Raw genomic sequence first — 21016 nt, forward strand, 5'->3', positions numbered from 1 at the left:
GCGAGCGCAGTGGCTGTGAACAGTGGGCGCAGCAGCTGCTGTGCCATTCTATGAAGCCAGCGGTCCACCTGCAAGGTAAGCAGGACAGACCAGAAGCGTTGGGGGTGGGGAGGCACTTGAAAGGAGTAGAGAAGATTAGGAGTCAGAAAGACATAGTGAGAGGCATGTCCATTGCGTTAAATATTCATATTGATGTTTAATTATATTTTTATTGCTTTTGTAAGATCTTATATATTGCATCTATGGCATTCAAATTGTGAAGCAATAAAATACATACAACATATAAGAAATAAAAGAAGCAATACAAATACAATTAAAAACAATACAGTAACCTAGCACAGTGCATGGCAATTCTCTGGAGGGAAAGGTTTGGGAGCCTATTAGAGAGCTCTTCAGTGGCTGGGCAATGGGCACGGTAGCGTGTGGCATCAGAACCAATTGGCATGACTGTCTATCTCAGAGCACAGCAAAAGTCTGTATGTGTGCGAAATGGGGAGGGGTGAGTGGCGCAGCGGCACCAGCAAGCAGCTCCGAAGGGCACAGGTTGACAGCCAGGACGCTACTGTTGCATGGACTCCTCCGACAGGGGGAGGGGCAGGTGCGAAACAGCTCTTTGATCTGCAAAAGAAAATGGAACAGAGATTTGAGTCTTCAGGTTCCCGGCCCAATTACCCCATTCAGCTCTCCACATAGCTCTCAGATATCCCTGGCTCCTAGCATTCCTTGTTCCAAAGCAGATCTGGGGAAACCTGTGAGGCCCTCCAGATCTTGTTGGACTCTAACTCTCATCAGCCCCAGCCAGTGTGACCATTGGTTAGGGATGATGGCAGCTGTAGTCCAGCAATATCTGGAAGGCTCAAGTTTTCTCTTTCCTGCACTAAAGATGGTATGGGAACTGAAACACGGCCGTCCTTCAAAATTCACACTTATCTGACTTTTGCGATGCAGTTCTCCAACCAATGTTTACAAAAATGCATGTATTAGTAGAAAGTGTGTGCAAAATGAATATTTTGGTGAAAATAACCATGCATTAAAAGGTAAAGGTGTCCCCGCACTTGTAGTGCGAGTCGTTTCTGACTCTTAGGGTGACGTCTTGCGACTTTTACTAGGCAGACCATATATATGGGGTGGGATTGCCAGTTCATTCCCCGGCCTTTCTTTACCCCCCAAGCATATGCCAGGTAGTCATTTTACCGACCACGGATGGATGGAAGGCTGAGTGGACCTCGACCCCTTTTACCGGAGATTCGACTTCCTCCTTCCGTTGGAATTGAACTCCGGCCGTGAGCAGAGCTTCAGCTGTGTTACCGCCGCTTACCACTCTGCGCCACGGAGGATAAATTGCTTGCAAAAATGTGTACATTAGTCAAAACTGCATACAAAAATGTATTTAGTAGGATAAACTGCTTGTAAAAATGCTAAAGAATTTTCATGAGGATTTTTTTTAAAAAAATCACAAATTGCTGAGAAATGTGGAGAACTGAATTTAAGATTAGAAGAATGAGAAACTTAGAGCACCAAAATTGACAGTTCATTCCATCCTTAAAATATAGGTCTAATAGGTCTAAATGTGCACGTGCGCAAGCACACCATACTTACAGCATTACTACTTAGGTATTTCTGTTCTGAATTCTTCTGGAATGTTTTATGTGACTGCCATCCTGGCATGCTGTCTCATCTCCAAGGAGTGGGTCGTTCAGGATCTAGTTTTCTTTTTTATGGGAGTCGTCTTCATTTTTGTGTTAATGCCAATTGCCAAAAGGGCAGATGTATGCTCCTACAAACATTGGCTACATCCGCACAACACATTTAAGGCACACTTACACCAGTTTAATAGTCATGGCGCCCCCCAAAGAATCCTGGGACCCGCAGTTTGTTAAGGGTGCTGACAGTATATAGGAGACCCTTCTTCCCTTCACAGAGCTACAATTCCCAGAGTTCCTCGGGAAGAGGGATTGGTTGTTAAACTACAGCTCCCAGGATTCTTGGGGGGGGGGGCGCCATGACAGCTTAAAGTGGTATAAGAATGCTTTAAGTGTATGATGTGGATGTGGCCATTGATTAACTGTAGTGGGCTATCCAAGTCTTTTGTTTGCCCTCTGAGAAGGGTCCAGGATCCCCACTCAGCAGAATGAGCAGGAGTGCCTCCAGACACAGGAGTGCAGGCGGGCCAGATGTTGAAGTGAAATTGTACCCACTACCATCTAAAAAACTACAAAAATCTATTCCCCTCCTGTAGGAAGAGTCCCTATACCAGGCTGGACAGTGTATCCATTTAGCCCAGAGGTCAAGCCAAAGGTGTTTCTACTTGGAGCTTCTCCAAATGCCCCTTTCCTTGTGCATTCATGAAGCATTCAAGAAGCAGCTGGACAGCCCTCTGTTGGGTATGCTTCAGCTTGGATTCCTGCATTGAGCAGAGGGTTGGACTCAGTGGCCATACAGGGCCCTTCCAACTCTACGATTCTATGATAACTGATTGGGACCTCTTGTAAGACAAAGCCGCTTCCCTGCCCGCCCCGCCCCCCTGGCAAAACTGGACTGTTTGCAATGAGGAAAGTGATAGGAAAATACACTGGAAAGTGTGGGATAACATTTGCTTGGCCCAACATCATCTAACCTCCCTGAAAACAAATCAGGATGAATGCTCAATACACGGGCTGTTTGGAAGTACCCCCTGTTTAAGCAGAGATGCAGGGGACTGAACCTGGATCCTTCTTCATGCAAATCATTGCCTCTGCTACTGAGGACTCCTCCAGACAACCTATTTGTTGAGCATTCACCCTGGTTTGCTTTCACAAAGCTTTGTTGTTGTTATGTGCCTTCAAGTGAATTACGACTTACGGCGACCCTGTGAATCAGCGCCCTCCAATAGCATTTGTTTCAAAAAGTTTACACAGACATTATATCCACATTTTATTGAGCATTCGTTCTGTTTTGTTTACAAAGGAGGTTATATATACAATGAGGAGCATTCATTCTGTCTTTACCCTGATTTGCTTGTAGGGTGCTTAGACCTCTTCTGTTAATCATTTGCTCATTCCACACTCCTCAGTGCATTTCCCCATCACTTTCCTAACTACAAATAGTCTATTTCTTTTCTTTCTTTTTTTCCAAATTGGACTTGTTGCACAAAGGCAATAGAGCCCCCTAATTTGCTTTAAATCTGCAAACCTAAAATTCTGGTATGTGCCTGAATTCCTCCTCCCAAATACTGGTCATCTGGACTGGAGGCACCCTGACCTATGGTCCTTCGCCTGAGAAGATTCAGAACCAGGTTTCCCATCTTACTATCCCTAGAAACACCCTCTGCTCCCAGAGAACCTGGCATCTGTCCGCACCTTGGAGGTTCAGGTAGGAGAGAAAATCCATCAGGTGTTGGAAGATGCTGTCATCTGAGGAGTGCACAGCATGCACTGAAAGGCAAAGAAATTGAGTTAAGGGAGAAAGGCAATGCAACGGAGAATCCAGGGAGAGGACAGAGAGGAGTCAATTAAAGGTTGCTATGCTCACCCAAGGAATCCTGCCCTAGAGAATACAAGTCCTCCATAGCATCTCGCTTACCACCCAGGCCTCCTTTATTGGACAGTGTCTGGTGAGCATCTGCTTTGGGGAGAGGAGAGTGGAAGGGGAGAAGTGCTGCAGGTTACATGGGGGAAAAAATATGCATTACACCAGGCTTCAAAAGAGCCACTTGGCTAGTGGCCCAGAAGAATCATAGTGACCAGGAATGAAGTGTTCATAAATTGGGGGACTGGTTCTTTTCTCTTGTGCTATCAGTGTGTCACAAAATAACTAGCATAGATATGGGAGGGTAAGTGGACTAGTAACTTGTGCAGATTTAACTTCTGTTACTGGCTGTCTGGATTACACTATAGAAAACTATATAGAAACAGAATGGATAGCACAACTTGCTTGGTCAAACCCAATCTGAAATTGCTGTGTTGTAGAGTAATAATAATATACAGTAGAATTGCACGTTTGAAAAGCTTTACATGCATTGGCTGTGTTTGCACATATCGCTAAGCCATTATTGCTTTAGCCATAGTTTGCTCAACTAGCCATGATTTGTTCAACAAACCACAAGCCATTTTATAAGCAAGTAAACAAGCCATAGCTTGTTTCTCCAAAGCTTGGGTTGTTTTCCATCTGCTCTTGCCTCTGTAGCTTGGTGAGTATCTGGGATGGGTAGCCAAACAACCATGGCAAAGCAAAGCTGGTGGGTTAGGGCATCGTGCCAAACCATAATTAAAATGAACTATGGCTCATTAGCCAACAACAAACCATGGCTTCACATCATGATTTGTTGCTAGAAAACAAACCATAGTTAGTCTGCTGGGCTGGGTTCAGTCATTGAAACAAACCACACGTTCGCTAAACAAATCATAACCTAACATTATGTGAGAAGCAGGCCATTATCTCAGTAACCTATACTGCAACCCTATATGGTAGTCCAGTGTCATTAACCCCCTATTATAGATGTAGAAGCGGAGGCCAGAGCAGAGCTAGTACTTCGCCCGATTTGGAAACTAAACATCTGTGAATGCAGCCTAAAATAGCATTTGCCTTTTTTTGCAACCACATCGCTCTGTTGACTTATATTCAGCTTGGGATCAACCACAATTCCAAGATCCTTCTTTCATGTAGAATTGCTTAGCCAAGTGTCCCCCATCTTATAACTGTGCCTTTGATTTCTTTTTCCTAGGTGTAGAACTTTGCACTTATCCCTGTTAAATTTCATTCTGTTGTTTTCAGCTCAATGCTTCATCCTATCAAGATCCCTTTGAATTTTGTTTCTGACCTCCAGGGTATTAGCTATCCTTCCCAATTTTGTATCATCTGCAAATTTGATAAACATTCCCTGTACCTCCTCATCCAAGTCTTTGACAAAAATGTTGATGAGCGCTGGACCCAGAATCAAACCCTGTGGTACCCCACTAAGCTAGTACCATTCCCTCCTGAGATCACTGGAGGCCCTTCATTGGAGAAATTCCAGTATTTATTAGGAGAAATTCACACTAAAATGCTGAAGAATTTTCATGAGGATTTTTAAAAAACACACACAACCACAAATGGCTATAGAAATGGGGAGAACCAAATGTGGAGAATAGAAAAATGAAAAACTGAGAGAACTAAAATTGTGAGGTTACAAGAAGGACAAGAGTGCAGCAGCACTAGTCTGCTCTGGGCAACAGGAACACAGAAAGCTGCCTTATGCAAAGTCAGTAGGGAGCACAGACAAATCTATCAATTATGGTTTCTCTCATTTTTCCAGTCTTCAGTTCAGTTCCCTGCATTTCTGCATCAATTTGCAGTTGCTTTTTTAAAGGTCCTCATGAAAATTTGACAGCATATTTCTGCACATTTTTGAATGCAATTTCACCTGACATTTTAGCCAGTAATTTCAGAATTTTCAGAATGGGTTTTATATATTTCTTTGACTGATATATGCACTTTTGTGCACGTGTTTTTGTACTCATTATGTGGTTGGAGAACTGCATCACACAATTTGGAGAATTGCAAATTTCAAAGGATAGCTGTGCTCGGGTTGACATACTGTTTTCAAAAGTGTGAATCAAGTAGGTTGGTTTGCATTAAAAGCCTAACCGATCCAAATTTCTCCCCCATCCTTCCAAGTCAGACCATTGGTCCATCTAGCTCAGTATTGTCTGCACTGACTGGCAGAGGCTCTCCAGAGAGGGGTGCTGTTGGGGTTTGAACCAGGGACCTTCTGCATTCCAAGCAGGTGCTCTACCACTCAGCTACAGTCCTTCCCATGCCTTGCTACATCAGAGACGTTGTAGGGAATTAAAATGGTAGCTCAGGCCCAACTGCTCCATTTGAGCAGCCTAGGAGAGGTGTCAGGTTGGAGTTCCAACAGCAGCCCATGGGTGGTGCATGCTCTTGCCAGGCCTGGTAGGCGGCAATCTTAACTACTGCATTTATGACGATGATCCAGCGGAGACAGAAATGTTTCTCTGAGAGCTGAAGGTGATGTGCTAAAGGCATTGCTGCCTACAGCGTGCACGCTAGTGTATTTTGTCCAACCATCCTCTCTAATCAAACAGGCTTTGCAGGTTTTTTGAAGTGCTAGGAAGACTGTAAAACTTTATTTGAGCAGGGAGTACACTTTCCAATCTGCCTCCTCTGTTGGAGCAGTATGCAACTGAGGAATACCAGTTGCTGGGAATTGCAAGTGAGGAGAATTGCTGTTGCACTCAGGTTCGGGTGTCCCATGGGCATCTGGTTGGGCACTGTGACAACAGGATGCTGGACTAGATGGGCCACTGGCCTGATGCAGCGGGGCTCTTCACCAATGAGATCTGGTCACCCCATGGCAAGAGGTGATACCTCCCTTCCACACACTTGTGGCATAGACCCTGCAGTGCAATCTTATGCATGTCTGCTCAGAAGTAGGAACCATTGCATAAGGCAAGTGTAAGTCCAGCGTTAAATATGATTTTGTCCTTCCCTTGCACTTTGGCCATATCATTCTCAAGTCAACCCAATCCCAATTTTACTTACGGGGTCCTAGCAGGTATCCAGCGCTGTTCAGGGTCCAACCGCGTTTGTCCTTGGGCTGCACATGCAACAACAGGAAAAGTCCCATTAAACTGACCCTGCCATTGCTTAGCCCAGGGGTGGGGAATCCTTCTCAGTCCGAGGGCTGCATTCACTCACCATGAGGAACCGGGGAGGGAATGCCACTAGTGGGAATGGCCAGAGGCAACAGTGGGTGGTGCTAGAAACAAAATTGGGCAGAGCAAAGGACGTGACTGTTACCCATGCGCAATAGGCTAGATTCCATCCATGCAAAAGCCAAAGGTTTCTACTTTCTTAATATATTTTAATGTCTGCTTTTATGATGTTTTATAGTGTTTTTAGTGTTTTTGTTTGCCTCCCTGGGCTCCTACTGGTAGGAAAGGTGGGATACAAATTTAATACATAATCATACTACTATACTTTCACATACACATCTCTCCATCTTCCTTCCAGGCAAGCAACAGGCATTATCACAGTTCAAGGGCTGAGCAGGCATGCAGGTCACTGGGTCTGTGTATACACCAAACATTCAAAAAAAGAATCCTGGGAATTGTAATTTACCCCCCACAGAGCTATAATTTCCAGCACCCTTAATAAACTACCGTTCCCAGGATCCTTTGGGAGGGGGATGTGCTTTCATTGTGCTTTAAATGTATGGTGAATAATAGGAGCCCAAGTTACAGTCTTCTTTTCCGCGATGGTGACGTGTATTGTATTAAAAATGAAGTTATAATTTAACATCTATTTCAATTATAGTAAATTCTGAATTTGCATCTATACATATATATTAGCATATGCAATCTATTTTTATTTTTGCAAATCCTCTCTTTTCTGGTGTTGCATTTCCTCTTTTTTAGCAATGCATTAGTGGCCATTTTAATCCTGAGGTGGTAGCATTAGAGCTGGAAACCAGGGGCCAGGACACACACTGTTCACCACAGATAAACAAGAGAGAGAACAACTCTCTTGTCAGTATCAGGATCAACTCCTGAAGAAGGAAATAATCCTTGCCGAAACACGTCTGGAACCAATAACATTTGGCACTTCTTGAGAAAAGGAATTACTGCTGCTGGGCCAACATATTCAGCCCAGTGATATTTGCAGGTTGGCCGAGATGGAAGTGAAGCAAGCACACACATAACCAAGTAAAGATGGAAATATCTGTCAATTTCAGTTGTCCCAGTTTCTCACTTTTCCAATCTTAAATTCAGTTCTGCAGCAATTTGTGATTTAAAAAAATCCTCAAGAAAATTCTTCAGCATTTTAGTGAGAATTTCTCCTACTAAACTCGATTTTGTGTGCGTTTGGACTAATGTACACATTTTTGCAAGCAATTTCTCCTAATATTTTCATTATTCATTATTATACACATTTTCCCCTAATACACACATTTTTGTAAACATTGGTTGGTTGGAGAACTGCGTCGCAAAATTGGGATATGTGCCAATTTCAGAGGACGGCTGTGGTTCTGTTCTCATGTTATTTTGGAAAATGCATATTTCATATATTTGACTTCAATGTGAACTGAATCAAATTTCATCCCCATCTCTACCCCCGAGATTGTTCCCAGTAACATTCCCAGGATCATTCTATCCTCCGAGAAAGTAATCAGAAGCTGCTGAGAACAGCCAAGCTGCTGTTTGAAACCATAGCAAGGTTTTTTTTGAGAGGGGGAAAAACTCTTGGCTACTTCTTAAAGGTAAGATTTCAATTTTCAAAATTCACCTGCCCTGGAAAGTATCCCCCCCTCCCCCCCATTTTCACTGGGGATGAATTTTCCTGCAAAACTTAAGATATCTGGCCTAGCCAAGATTCTGAATGGCCAAAGCAATCATGAAGACTTTCTGGAAATCTGGTATCCATTTATTTATTTCCTTTATAGCTGAGCACAGTCAGGACTGGCATCCTCCATCATCACATGTACAACTTTGGGTTGGAATTGTTGTCTGAAGATAAGCTTTAAATTTGTTTTGGTGAAAAGGGGGAAAATGGGAAGAGAAATGGAATTCAAAGGTATATTGGGGGGTTGGAAGGAGGGGGGCAATTTATTGTCTTTAACTGTTTTTGTATAAGACTTTTGAAAATCAAAAAACCCCAGCAAAATAAAACCAAATGGTTGGGATTTCTTACTAATGCATTTGTGTTCTATCTGCAAGGAGATTTTGTTTCTTTTTACCTGTATCAAAACTGGAACCCACTTAGTAAACCATTTAGAAGCCCATTTTGACATGAAATGGTAATGAATAACTAAATAAATAAATAAATGTTCCCTGTTACCTGCATCAGTCTGAATTGGGGCCGTCCATTCTACTACCTGTGAGGACCGGCCCAAACTTAAAGCACATTTAAAACACACTCGCCCCTCCAAGACTCCTGGGAACTATATTTTGTTCAGGGCGCTGGGAATTGTAGCTCTGTTAAGGGTAAACTACAGTTCCAAGGATTCTTTGGTACAGGGGAATGGGCTTTAAATTCATGGGGTGTATGCAGTGGAGGCTTGTGGCTCCGATGCCAGTGGGGCAGTGAATCTGCTCCGGGTTTTAGTCTGAACGTTTAAGGAGGTACTGCGCACTTGGACAGTTCCTTGAAAGTTTGGACTAAAATCCGGAGTGGATTCACTGCCCACTGACGTTGGAGCCACCAGCCTTCACTAGGTGTATGCAGTGGAGAAGGGGAGGAGTAACTAAGTGAAGTCCTGAAAGCTCTCTAGCAAGGGTGGGTTTGGGGGGACGTGTTAAAACTCACCACAAGAGCAGTTCCAAAGCATTCTCCAAGCAGCCCACAGAGCAGAAAAGAAAGGCAGAGCACAGGCCGGGAGCTCCACATCTGTGTGCAAGACAGAAGAGAAACCAAGGAAAAGTTCTGGTTCCCCTGCTAAACCACCTTCCCCATCCAGGATACTAGGATGGTGACAGACATTTCTTTTCGAGAGAGTCCAAAGCAGTGTGATAAAAGACACTGGTGCCCTGGTGTATATACCATGCATGCATGTACGTGCTTGCTGTCATCTCTGATCAAACCAGTTGTGCAGGTTTTTGAAGCCCTAAGGAGTCTACAAAACCTGTTGGACCACAGACCATAGTCACAGTCACTATGGTCTGTGGTGGGATATATGTGCACACCAAGGGGGCAATGCCTATAATTATAACCCTTTGAAAAGAGTGCTGTCTGTCTACACGTACATGCACGCACACACACGCACGCACTGCCGCCACAGGCACCACCGCTGCCTTCTTTTCCAGCTCCACCCACTGGACTACGCTCTGAGCAAATCCATATGAGACTGTCGATAGCTCAGAGCACATGCTTTGCACAATGAAGTTCCCAGATTCAATCCTTAGCTTAGCATCTCAAGTTAAATGGTCAGATGCCAGGTGATGGGAAAGGTCTCTGCCTGAGATCATAAAGAACCGCTGCCAGAAACACTGTGACAGATGAACACACAGGATGACCTTAAAATAGGGCAACTTCCCCTGTGCTACATGAAAAACATGTGCTCTACCACTGAGCTACGTATATGGTACCTACCCGAAAGATAACGGAGCTGCATGCCTCTCTTCATCCTAGAGCCTGGCAACCCATTACTCTCTTTAACTCATGTGCCTTTTAACACCAGCATAACATGCAAAAATCCAGCAGGTGGAGATGTTTCCATCACTGCTTTATGTCACAAAAAGCACCTGTTGAATTTCTGCCTGTACCATGATTCATAGGGTCACCATAAGTCGAAATTGACTTGAAGGCACATAACAACAACAAAACCCATCTTGGTAAATGCTGACAACCCTGCCATACCCTCTTTTAACTTTTTAAACGTCTGTAAGCCAGTTTCCTATCCCAAACCATAAATCAATACCCTTGAATCCCAAACTTCCATCATAGATTTGAGGGATTCATACCTTGAAATCTGTCTTCAGTTCCTGGATGTCTGATCCCCGAGAAAGCAGGGGGAACCCAGGATTTATAGAGGAAGAAAGCACAGGTTTGGGTGCGTCATTACTCCGCAGACAAAAGATGCAGTGGGGTGGGGGGAGATGCCTGTATAATTGACTATAATGGTCTCCTCAGTTCCAACTGAATGGTGAAGAAAGAGACTCACCAATCTCTTTTAATGTGCAATTTATTCCCATCCTTTGTCAGAAAATGGGTGGAAAATTGGGGGTGTAATTAGATCTAATTGGCTCCACAAAGTGAATTGGAGGACGGTCAAGCATGCAAGTAATAGATAAATGCACACATTCCAAGTTGGCTTCCTGTTTTTGAGGCAGGGAAAAGCAAAAGTCCCTGGCCTGCTTCCTCTTCTCCAACCTCACTGTCCTCCCAGAGAACTCACAGATCATACTGCCTCTTCGCATGCTACATGATGAAACCTACATTTGTGAAAATCTTACACAAGCACGTTCTGCCGTATGTACACGCACCCAGAAGCCAAAAATGGTTGCTGCTTTCTAGCATAATGTGCACCCCGTGTACATGCAGTTAAGTTAGGACTGACTTGCTGATTTCATTACCTCCTGTCCCACTTCCATGCTTGCATTCCCCCTCCCCACAATGGCTTTCATATTTTTACTCGTGTCATGCTCTGAGCCTCAAGCTGGCTGGCTGCATTGACCTGTGTGGTTCAATAGGTTATCATAACATTGTTCAACGCTATCTCGCATAAATCTGCTTACTGTGAAGTATCAGGTTGATTGTATAGATCCATGTGATCTTATTGTGTTCACTATGGAGGGAGAAGTAATGAGCTATGTGGCAAAGGGTGCCAAAGAGCAGAGATTTCAAATTGCGGTCAGTGGATCGCTGGTGGTCCACACGCTTCATTCAGATGGTCCACAACGTGTCTGTGGATTTGTAGTTGAAGACGGGAGGTGGCACATCCATCAAATTAAATATTCATATTGATTGCTAATGGCATTTTATTTTATTGCTTCTTTTATTTCTTATATTTTATGAAATTCAAATTGTAATACAATAAAATACAATATATAAGAAAAAAGAAGCAATTAAAATGCATTTAAAAATTACATAGTATATATTACAATTGCTACAACTGGCAGAAAAATTATTAAGTTGCCTACCAAGACCCTCAGCAATTTTCAAGTGGTCCATGGGGGAAAAGTTTGGGAACCACTGCCATAGAGCGCCAAAACTAACACTTTTTCCCCACATAACACCGGGAACTTACAGTATGTGTTGGGGATCACTTTAAAATGTTGTCCCCAGAGCTGTTAGTTCTGGGTGGCTTTAACATACACGCTGAGACCACTCTCATGGGAGCTCCTCGGGATTTCCTGGAAACCACGACTTCCTGGGAACTGCGCCTTAGTAATACTGAGCCCACCCATGTAGTCGGTCATACTCTTGACCTTGTATTTGTCCCAGGGGGGGAGGGTAGTGTGCTGAAGTTGGGGGCTAATTCTTTTACCCCTGTGTCATGGTCAGACCACTATCTGGTAAAGATGGATCTCTCGATGCCGCACGCCCTCTGCAGGGGTAAAGGTCCTATTAGAATGGTCCGCCCCAGGTGCATGATGGATCCAGATGGTTTCCTGACGGCGCTTGGGGAATTGGAACCTGCTGAAGGTCGCTCGGTCGAAGCCCTGGTGATGGAGTGGAACGAGAGGATCACCGGGGCCTTGGACCGAGTGGCTCCGAAACGTCCTCTCCCCCTGAACAGAACTCAAGTAGCACCATGGTACACACCACGGTTGTGTACATTGAGACAGGAGGTGAGACGACTAGAGTGCTGGTGGCAGAAGTCGCGCTCCGAAGATGCCCGAACACAGGTCAGAGCAGCAATAGCTGCCTACCAGGTGGCGGTAAGGGCAGCAAAGAGGGAATTCTTTGCTGCCTCTATTGTGTCAGCAGAGTGCTGTCCCAGGAGGTTGTTCCAAGTGGTCCGAAGCCTGGTCGGTCCAGTTGCTCAGGAACCCTTGGAACAGTCTAAGGCCTCCTGTGACAAATTGGCAAAGCACTTTGCTGATAAAATCAAGCACCTGAGGAGCTCGATTCCGTACGCCGTGGATACAGTGAGTGAACTAGAGTTGACTAGTTGCAAACCGGTCAAATGGGATCGATTTCGGCCTCTTTCTTCTGAGGATGTGGACAAGGTGCTCTCATCTGTAAAGCCTACCACTTGTCTAAATGACCCTTGCCCATCATGGCTCCTTATGAGCTGTAAAGAGAAATTGGGTGAGGGGATCAAGGCAATGGTTAATGCATCCTTGCAAGAGGGTGTTATGCCACTAGCCTTCAAGGAGGCTATTATAAAACCCATCTTAAAGAAGTCCTCCTTGGATCCCCAGATCTTAAACAACTTCCGCCCAATTTCAAACTTACCATTCTTGGGCAAGGTCATTGAGAGAGTGGTGGCAAATCAGTTGCAGACACACTTGGATGAAACGGATTATCTTGATCCATACCAATCGGGTTTCAGGACTGGACATGGAACTGAAACAGCCTTGGTCGCTCTGGTTGATGATATGAGGAGGGCATTGGATAGGGGAGAATTCACCTTCCTTGTCCTCCTGGATCTCTCAGCGGCTTTTGATACCGTAGACCACGGTATCCTTTTAGATCGCCTGGAGAGTTTGGGATTGGGAGGCACGGTTTTACAGTGGTTCCACTCCTTTCTCTCTGATAGGCGCCAACAGGTAGCATTGGGTGAGGAGGTTTCAGACCCTTGGCCTCTCAATTGTGGTGTGCCACAGGGCTCTATCCTCTCTCCCATGCTATTTAACATCTATGTAAAGCCGTTGGGAGAGATCATCAGGAGATTTGGGCTGCAGTGTCACCAATATGCGGATGACACTCAGCTCTATCTCTCATTTAAATCTTCACCGGAGAGGGCTGTGGAGACCATGTCCAAATGCCTGGAATCTGTGAGTGGATGGATGGGCAGGAACAGGTTGAAGTTGAACCCTGATAAGACCGAGGTACTACTTGTGGGAGACAAGGGAGGGTTAGGAGATGTTGACCTGGTGTTTGATGGGGTGAAGTTGCCCCTACAGGACCAGGTCCGCAGCCTCGGGGTTGTTCTTGATTCCAGGCTGTCCATGGAGGCTCAGATTTCGGCTGTGAGCCGGACAGCTTGGTATCAATTACATCTTATACGTAAGCTGCAACCCTACCTCCCTGTTCAACAGCTCTCGCTTGTGGTACATGCCCTGGTCACCTCTCGATTAGACTACTGTAATGCGCTTTACGTGGGGTTGCCCTTGAAACCGACCCGGAAATTACAACTTATACAGAATGCAGCGGCGCGCTTACTTACCAACAGCCGCCGCCGGGACCACATCACACCAGTATTACTTGATCTACACTGGCTGCCGGTTGTCTTCCGGGCCCGATTCAAGGTGTTGGTATTAACCTTTAAAACCCTAAACGGTTTCGGCCCTGCTTACCTGAAAGAGCGCCTCCACTGCCACCAACTATGCCGCCCAACTAGATCAGCCACACAAGGCTTCCTCTCAATCCCGCCAACCAAAACAGTTAGGTTGGTGGGTACTAGGGAGAGAGCCTTTTCTGTGGTGGCCCCCACTCTCTGGAACTCCCTCCCATGTGATCTCCGACATGCCCCTTCCCTAGATCTATTCCGCAAGGCCCTGAAGACGTGGCTATTCCAACAGGCCTACGAGGTCCTTGGGACGGGTAAATCTACATGATTTTGTCATCTGTCGTATGCTGCTAATATAACTGTTTTTATATGTATCGATGACTGTCCAATATTTTATTTATTGTTATTATGTGATTGCATTTGAAATTTTTGTATTTTATCTCATTTTAATGTGCGTCGCCTAGAGTGGCTAATTGCCAGATAGGCGACAAACAAATTAAATATTATTATTTATTATTATTATTATTATTAAAAAGTTCAAATTTAAAAACAAACATTGAACACCAGTGGAATTTTAGTGCTGTCACCACACATGATAATCTGCATTCATGTTTCATGCCACTTCCTACATAGAAATCTTTTCCAAGTAGGAAGTGTGTAATATGTGAAATTGCCTGTTTCCTTACAAAAAATCCAGGAGTTCTGTAGACTTTTATTTATTAGACAAAACAGGGGAAAAAATACGGTATTTGCCATAAAGGGGTGGGGAACCATATAACATTACAATCTTAGACAATTACTTATCAATATACAGCAATATTTTTTAAGTATGAGCGGAGAGAACCAAGAGTGTGAGTGTATATATTATCTTAAAAGTTACAATTCCAATAATTGTAATCAGATTTAAAGGAGATAGAGCAAAGAGTATGGATGTAATTGCATTATCAGGTTGTTGTTTGTTCTTTCTGGGGAAGACAGGCTACCAACTATCCCTTGCAATGCTATTTCTGTCCATCATACGTCTGGAGTTTCTGTTTGGCCTGTGACTCCAGAGGACTCTGGTTCTTATGACTTCTAGCTTAACCATAGTGATGTAGAGGCAAAATTCTGTTTGTTCATCAGTTCAGTTCAGCTCCCATCTAATTTCTTGTCTTTAGTAATTTTTGGCAAGGGTGTAGTTATCTGGGATTGCAGGGGTGGGTAGGTCACAGACCCCTTACTTTTGGGGAGTAGGGTCCCAGCCAGGTCCCTATGTATGAGCCAATCATCATGAAAGGGGAGTGTATTTGCTACTGGGAAGAGTTCTTGTCCTTTTACATTGATTGGAGCCAGTCAGAGTGAAAGGAGGTGAGTCAACCACAGAGAAGACTCTTCTCAGTAGCTAACACACAGCCTCCCCTTTCATGTTGATTGGCTTCTCTGGATGTCTGTTGTAGTGGAGTGTGGACTTGAAGACCATGCAGAGCGCAAGACGAGAGAAGGTGGACAGGCGGCGTGGCTGTGACTATCGTGAAGGGACCCTGCACTTCTGAATTTGCCACTACACTACTGATTTTTTGGCAGAATCATCATCCATTTAAACCATTCATTTATGGGGTTACAATACACAGTTGGGAAATTAAGAACAGGAGAAGCAGTAAAAAAGATGGCAAGTGTATGGGGATAAAAAAACTGTACAACTAATTAGCCTCATACATTACACCAGAGGTGGGGAACCTTTTTAGCTCCACGGGCCAGATCCTTATCAGGATCTGCCTCTTGGGCCAAATCACATAACATAATTATGATGTCACATGATGGGTGGGTGGGCAGGAGCACCCACATGTCAAAATCTCTTGTGCTTTCCTTTTAATTATCTGCAATTACAGGAGGGAGACTGCTTTATACTGAGTCAGACCATTGGTCCATCTAGCTCAGTACTGTCTACACTGACTGGCAGCAGCGCTCCACAGTTTAAAGCAGAGAGTCTCCCGGCCTCCCTGGAGATGTTGAGGATTGACCCTGGGACTTCCTGCATGCAAAGCAGATATTTTACCACTATACTGTCTACAGACCAGTCCTTCCCCTGGGGTGGAGGGATGCAAAGTTTTAAGCTGAGGCCTAAACACTAATAGCATTGGCACTGGGTGAATGGTTCTGGAAAGAGAATTCCAGACCTGGAGCACTATCACACAAAAGGCCCTGACTTTCCTTGGCCACCACACTCTTTATTTCTGAATAACAGGGGGCTCAGGCAAGCTCATATGGGAGCAAGTGGCCCTTCAAGACACTCTCATCACAGACTCTACTTTGCTAAACACCAACAACTCTAGGCTTCACGCTCTCTCTGCCCACATCTCAGGAAATCAGAAGGTAGAACTCCCAACTCCCAATGTGTTTTAAATTGTTTTTATATTGTTTTAAATTTTAAAATTGTGTTTTAAAATGTTTTTAAAATATGTGTTTTAAATTGTATATTTGTTTTAATGTTTTTGATTGCTGTAAACCGCCCAGAGAGCTTCGGCTATGGGGCGGTATACAAGTGCAATAAATAAATAAATAAACTAGGGTTGCTGTTCTGTCACCCCCTTGCATTTGCCTTGGGGGGGGCAGATGTTCTTTTATTATGAGGTCAGATAAGCAATAAAATCTGACAGCATCTGAGCTAAGGAATGTGGCTTTATGCAGCTAACAGGCTATGCTTCAGCATTACAAATATGATCCTTTATTACAGAAAATACTTTACAAGCCTCAGCTATGGGAGAGGCTTCCTCCCCTATATTACAGGGAAAGGGCCTCCTATGGGTCAGTTCAGTAGCCCTCTGTAGGCTTCCACAGAGTCTGTACTATTGATGTTCAATGGTTGATGTCTGTTGTTTTTCTCCTGTCTGTGTGCCTGTGTGTTTCCTTATAGGCAGAGAAATTACTGTCATAGGCCATTTCTAGTATTGTAAATGGCCAATAGGTGGCACTGCCACTTCCAAGAATACTCTCTAGTCATTTACTGCCCTGTTTCCATGGCTTTACTGCCATAGTCATAACATACTGATAAGGCATCAGGTGTTGTTTACCATTTGTCTACTTCAAAGGCAACTCATGTTTTCTGCATGAGTCACCTCTTGCCCAGGCAGTGCACTGAGCCTACATCTCACAGCCTGTTCTAACTAAACTGACTTTTATTCAGAATATAGCTCCAAGCTGCTACTTTCTACCATAGCATATAAAAGCATAAAAGCATATCAACAAGCAGTTTCAGACCCCAAATAGGCTATAGAGGAGGGCAATGGTTGGATTCTACATATTAATAGACAAGGCAATGTCCTTCATTTTACAAAACAGTCGCCAGCTTTTCTTTTCCTGATTGGCCCAGCCCCTATTTGGGAGGGATAGCCATTAAACTTCTACATTCATGCTGCTGTTCAAGATGTATGAACATGGCCTATTAAAAACACTTCTAATTAAGCCTTGCTCCACCATCACCCCAGGGACCCTGGCTCCAAGGCAGTGTTAGTTTTAATATTTCTGTTATATTTATTTACACAGTACCATTAGCATATATGATGCTTTAAGCAGGCTACCCCAACCTTGTGGTACCCTCCAGATGTTTTGTACTACAACTCCCATCAGCCCCAGCAAGCACAGCCATTTTGGCTGTGACTGATGGGAGCTGCAGTCCAAAATATGTGGAGGGCACCGTCAGATTGGGGAAGGCTGCTTTACAGAGTTATGTGAACAAAAATAGATGGGCCCCTGCCCTCTAGCAGCTTACTATCTAAAAACTGACAATTGGGAAAGGAGGATGGGAGCCAAAGCAAGCAAAGGCAACTTCTGCGATTTAAACTTCTTTTCTGTATTTTTAATCCATTAAACTCCACTGCTGCCCAACGGCTCTTTTTCACAGTATTCTGTGATATTTCCCTCCAGAGGACATCCTTTGAATCTAATTAGCATCCTGTGAGCTTTCACACAAGGACTTTCCTTTTCATCTGGTCTCCTTCAAGTGCATGACCCTTCAGCCTGACAGCACAATTAGACACTTTGTGTGACCCCCAGCCCAGAACCACGTTGATATGTTTGAGAGCCTCATGATGAGCTTTCCGGAAAGAAGAGGCATCTGGAAGTCATTCCAGGCTGCTCTGGGAGGGGAGTTCTAACCAATCAATTAGAACTGGGTTGTCAGAAGCTAATGGCCCTCGAAGATGTAAAGAGGCACTCAAGGCTTCTCCTTGTAACATGCAAGAAGGGTAATTGTGTGTCCACTTCTCACTGCTTGTCGTAACAGTCAGTAGTTTAGAAGGGGCTGTGAAGCAGAATTCCAAGACTCTCTGAGTGGCATCCAGGACTGTAGGACACATGTGCAGTATGGGAAGCATTTTTGGAAGGAGCTCAGAAATGAATTGCTTGGCACCCAACCAGAATTTTACCTTTGTGGCCCAATAGAACTGCAATATGAAAAGCCAAGAGGGACAGATCCATCCAAGCTGTTCTTGCTGTTAGTGTACATATATGCACTATCAAATCACATATATGTGCACTAAGGCATTACACTGGGATGTGTGAAGAGACTTTGTATGTGTGAGCTGCCAATGTAAACACACTGTGCCACTTTGCTTCTAATAATAGGATTACAGAAGTGGCTGGTGTCATTTTGCTTTGAACATTCGGTGATGTCACTGTAGTTGTACATATATGTTGGTCTCCCAGCTGACATGCAGATGAACCATTTAGCCCAAAGCCCCAGCCTCTCTTCTCACCTATCCCTCAGCTTCACCGGAAGCCAGTGCTGACTCCAGGATTTCAGGGGGCTCCCTCTAACCTGGAAGAGGTGGGACATACAAACTGAGAATTATCTTAGGATGCTTCCAGACTGTTGTTATTTTCAGGTGGGATTCAATAATTACTGGCAAATTCAGGTTGCGCAATTAAAGTGGATTTGGAGATCTTGCACAACAAACCCACTTTCCCCAAAGGCAGTCTTTTTGTGAAAAGGAAAGTGAGTAGAAAATGCATTGGAAAGTATGGGATAACAATTGCATGACACAAGATCATGTTGTCTCCCCCCACATACATATCAGAATTAATTATCAGCTTTGTCCCCATAACCTTTGTGCAAACAAATCAGGATGAAAGCTCAGTAAACAGATTGTCTGGGTACAATCATAGGCGATATCAAATCTTCTTGGATTCTTTGTCCCAAGTCAAAATAGTAGCACTGTTAGGGTGATAGGCCCTCTGCTGGTTTTGGGGGCCCTGGTAAATATCCAACTGAGTTGCCACCTTCTGGAGCCAACCTTGTGTAAGGCACAGGTGGGAAGAAGGGAGATCAGGATTTACTGATAGATCTCAGGATGATTTGTAGTAAACTATTTCCAATAGTTTAATAATAACAAGGCTTTTCTGCCCCTTCTCTAAATTAGGTTGCTGAAATGAAGAAAACTTGGGGCGGGGGGGGGGAATAGTAGGGGAAACCGGGAATGACTTGTATGTGAAAGGATTGTGAGATCAGTTCTGGTCTAAAAATCAAATTCCTGAACTGAGAAGGTGCTCAGATGCATTCTAGTTCTTCATTCTAAGCAGTGAAGTGGTGGCTCCGATGTAAATGGGGCTGTGTGTACCCTGGCCAGCTCCTTGGCAGTTCAGACTAAAACCCAGAGCAGATTCACTGCCCCACTGACATCAGAGCCACCAGCCTCCACTGATTCTAAGTGTAAAAAAGTCCTCTGTGCTACCATTCTGCATCTGGCTCTGGCTGGCGGATTTTGAGGTTCTGGTAAAAAACAAACATAAGTTTGTCAAGACTGAAGTCCGCTCATTCCTGGTTTAATGTAATCCAAGTGTTATTTCTGCTGGGAGGAAGGGCTGGATATAAATCAAATAATAAATAAAATAAAAATAAAAATAAATAAATGATGGCATAAACTTTTGTGGACTAGAGGCCACTTCTTTACAGTGGGAAGGGCCAGAGCTCAGTGGTAGAGCATCAGCTTTGCATGTAGAAGTTCCCGGTTTCAATTGCCTGCATCTCCAGGTAGAGCTGGGAGAGACCCCTTACCTGAAATCCTGGAGAGCCGCTGCCACCATTGCAGGCACTACTGAGCTAGATAGAGCACTGGCCTGACTCAGTATAAGGCAACTTCCTGTGTTCCTGTTCTCCATCAGATGTATGAAGCGTTATTCTTAGTTGCAGGTACATAAACACATGGTTCTAAGAAAGGTCTCCTATAAGTAGCGGGGTTAGAGAGGAAAGTGAAATGCAAGAAGTATGGGAAATGTGAAATTGAAGGGGCAGGATTGCAGCTTGAGATTGATAGACAAATGTTCAAGGAATACCTAATCACTTTGAATAAATTCAAATCTCCAGGGCCTGATGAACTGCATCCTAGAGTATTGAAGGAATTGGCTGAACAACTCTTGGAACCACTATCTATTTTATTTGCAAAATGGTGGAGCATGGGTGAAGTGCTGAGTGACTGGAGGAGGCTTATGTTATCCCTATCTTCAAAAAGGGCAAAAAGGAAGAACCTGGGAACTACAGACCAGTCAGCCTGACATCAATTCCTGGGGAAATTCTGGAGCAGATTATAAAGCGGTCAGTCTGTAAGCACATTGAAAACAATGCAGTGATTACTAGAAGCCAGTATGGATTTATCAAGAACAAATCCTGCCAAACTAATCTTATCTCATTTTTTGATCCAATAACTTCCCTGGTAGATTGTGGGAAAGCTGTGGACATAATATATCTTGACTTCAGCAAAGTTTCTGACAAAGTGTCTCATTATATTCTGATTAGCAAACTAGCTAAATGTGGGCTGGATGGAACAACTATCAGGTGGATCCACAGTTGGCTACAGATTCGTACTCAAAAAGTGCTCATCAATGGTTCCTTCTCAAACTGGGGGGACATAACGAGCGGGGTACTGCAGGGCTTGGCCCTGGGTCCAGCACTCTTCAACATTTTTATTAATGACTGGGATGAGGAGAGGTAGGCAATGCTTATCAAATTTGCAGATAATATAAATTTGGGAGGAGTAGCTAATAGCTTGGAAGACAAACAAAATTCAAAGGGATCTTGATAGGCTGGAGTGTTGGGCTGAAGACAACATAATGAAATTTAACAGGGATAAGTGCAAAGCTTTACACCTAGGAAAAAGAAACCAAATG

The 21016-nt window shown here is 44.1% G+C and overlaps 1 protein-coding gene across 4 annotated transcripts; it reads right to left on the reverse strand.

Annotated features, from left to right (window-relative positions):
- Positions 1-260: 260 nt before the first annotated feature.
- On the reverse strand, positions 261-10609 carry LOC133366247 (galanin peptides-like). Of its 4 annotated transcripts, none has more exons than XM_061589129.1 (5): positions 9286-9470; positions 6523-6577; positions 3511-3636; positions 3339-3413; positions 261-618 (listed from the first exon to the last, which is right to left on the reverse strand). In XM_061589129.1, the coding sequence occupies exons 1-5, from the start codon at positions 9364-9366 to the stop codon at positions 560-562; spliced, it is 396 nt and encodes a 131-aa protein (XP_061445113.1). In that variant the 5' UTR covers positions 9367-9470; the 3' UTR covers positions 261-559. The 4 variants fall into 4 exon arrangements, with proteins under 4 accessions (XP_061445113.1, XP_061445112.1, XP_061445115.1 ...); XM_061589128.1 differs by lacking the exon at positions 261-618 and adding an exon at positions 10440-10609 and having other exon boundaries at positions 2929-3413; positions 9286-9366; XM_061589131.1 differs by lacking the exon at positions 261-618 and having other exon boundaries at positions 2929-3413; positions 3511-3600.
- Between the last annotated feature and the right edge of the window lie 10407 nt (positions 10610-21016).

This window comes from Rhineura floridana, chromosome 11, assembly GCF_030035675.1.
Source record: "Rhineura floridana isolate rRhiFlo1 chromosome 11, rRhiFlo1.hap2, whole genome shotgun sequence".
NCBI classification, from domain to species: Eukaryota; Metazoa; Chordata; class Lepidosauria; order Squamata; family Rhineuridae; genus Rhineura; species Rhineura floridana.

What these genes read in the sequence shown, in the direction of transcription:
- LOC133366247 (XM_061589128.1), bottom strand. Translation starts at nt 9,366, where the DNA reads ATGTGGAGCTCCCGGCCTGTGCTCTGCCTTTCTTTTCTGCTCTGTGGG. An exon ending in GCTTTGGAACTGCTCTTGTG is followed by an intron (nt 6,578 to 9,285) that starts GTGAGTTTTAAC and finishes TTGCATGTGCAG; the next exon opens with CCCAAGGACAAACGCGGTTG. An exon ending in TCTAGGGCAGGATTCCTTGG is followed by an intron (nt 3,414 to 3,510) that starts GTGAGCATAGCA and finishes TTTGCCTTTCAG; the next exon opens with TGCATGCTGTGCACTCCTCA.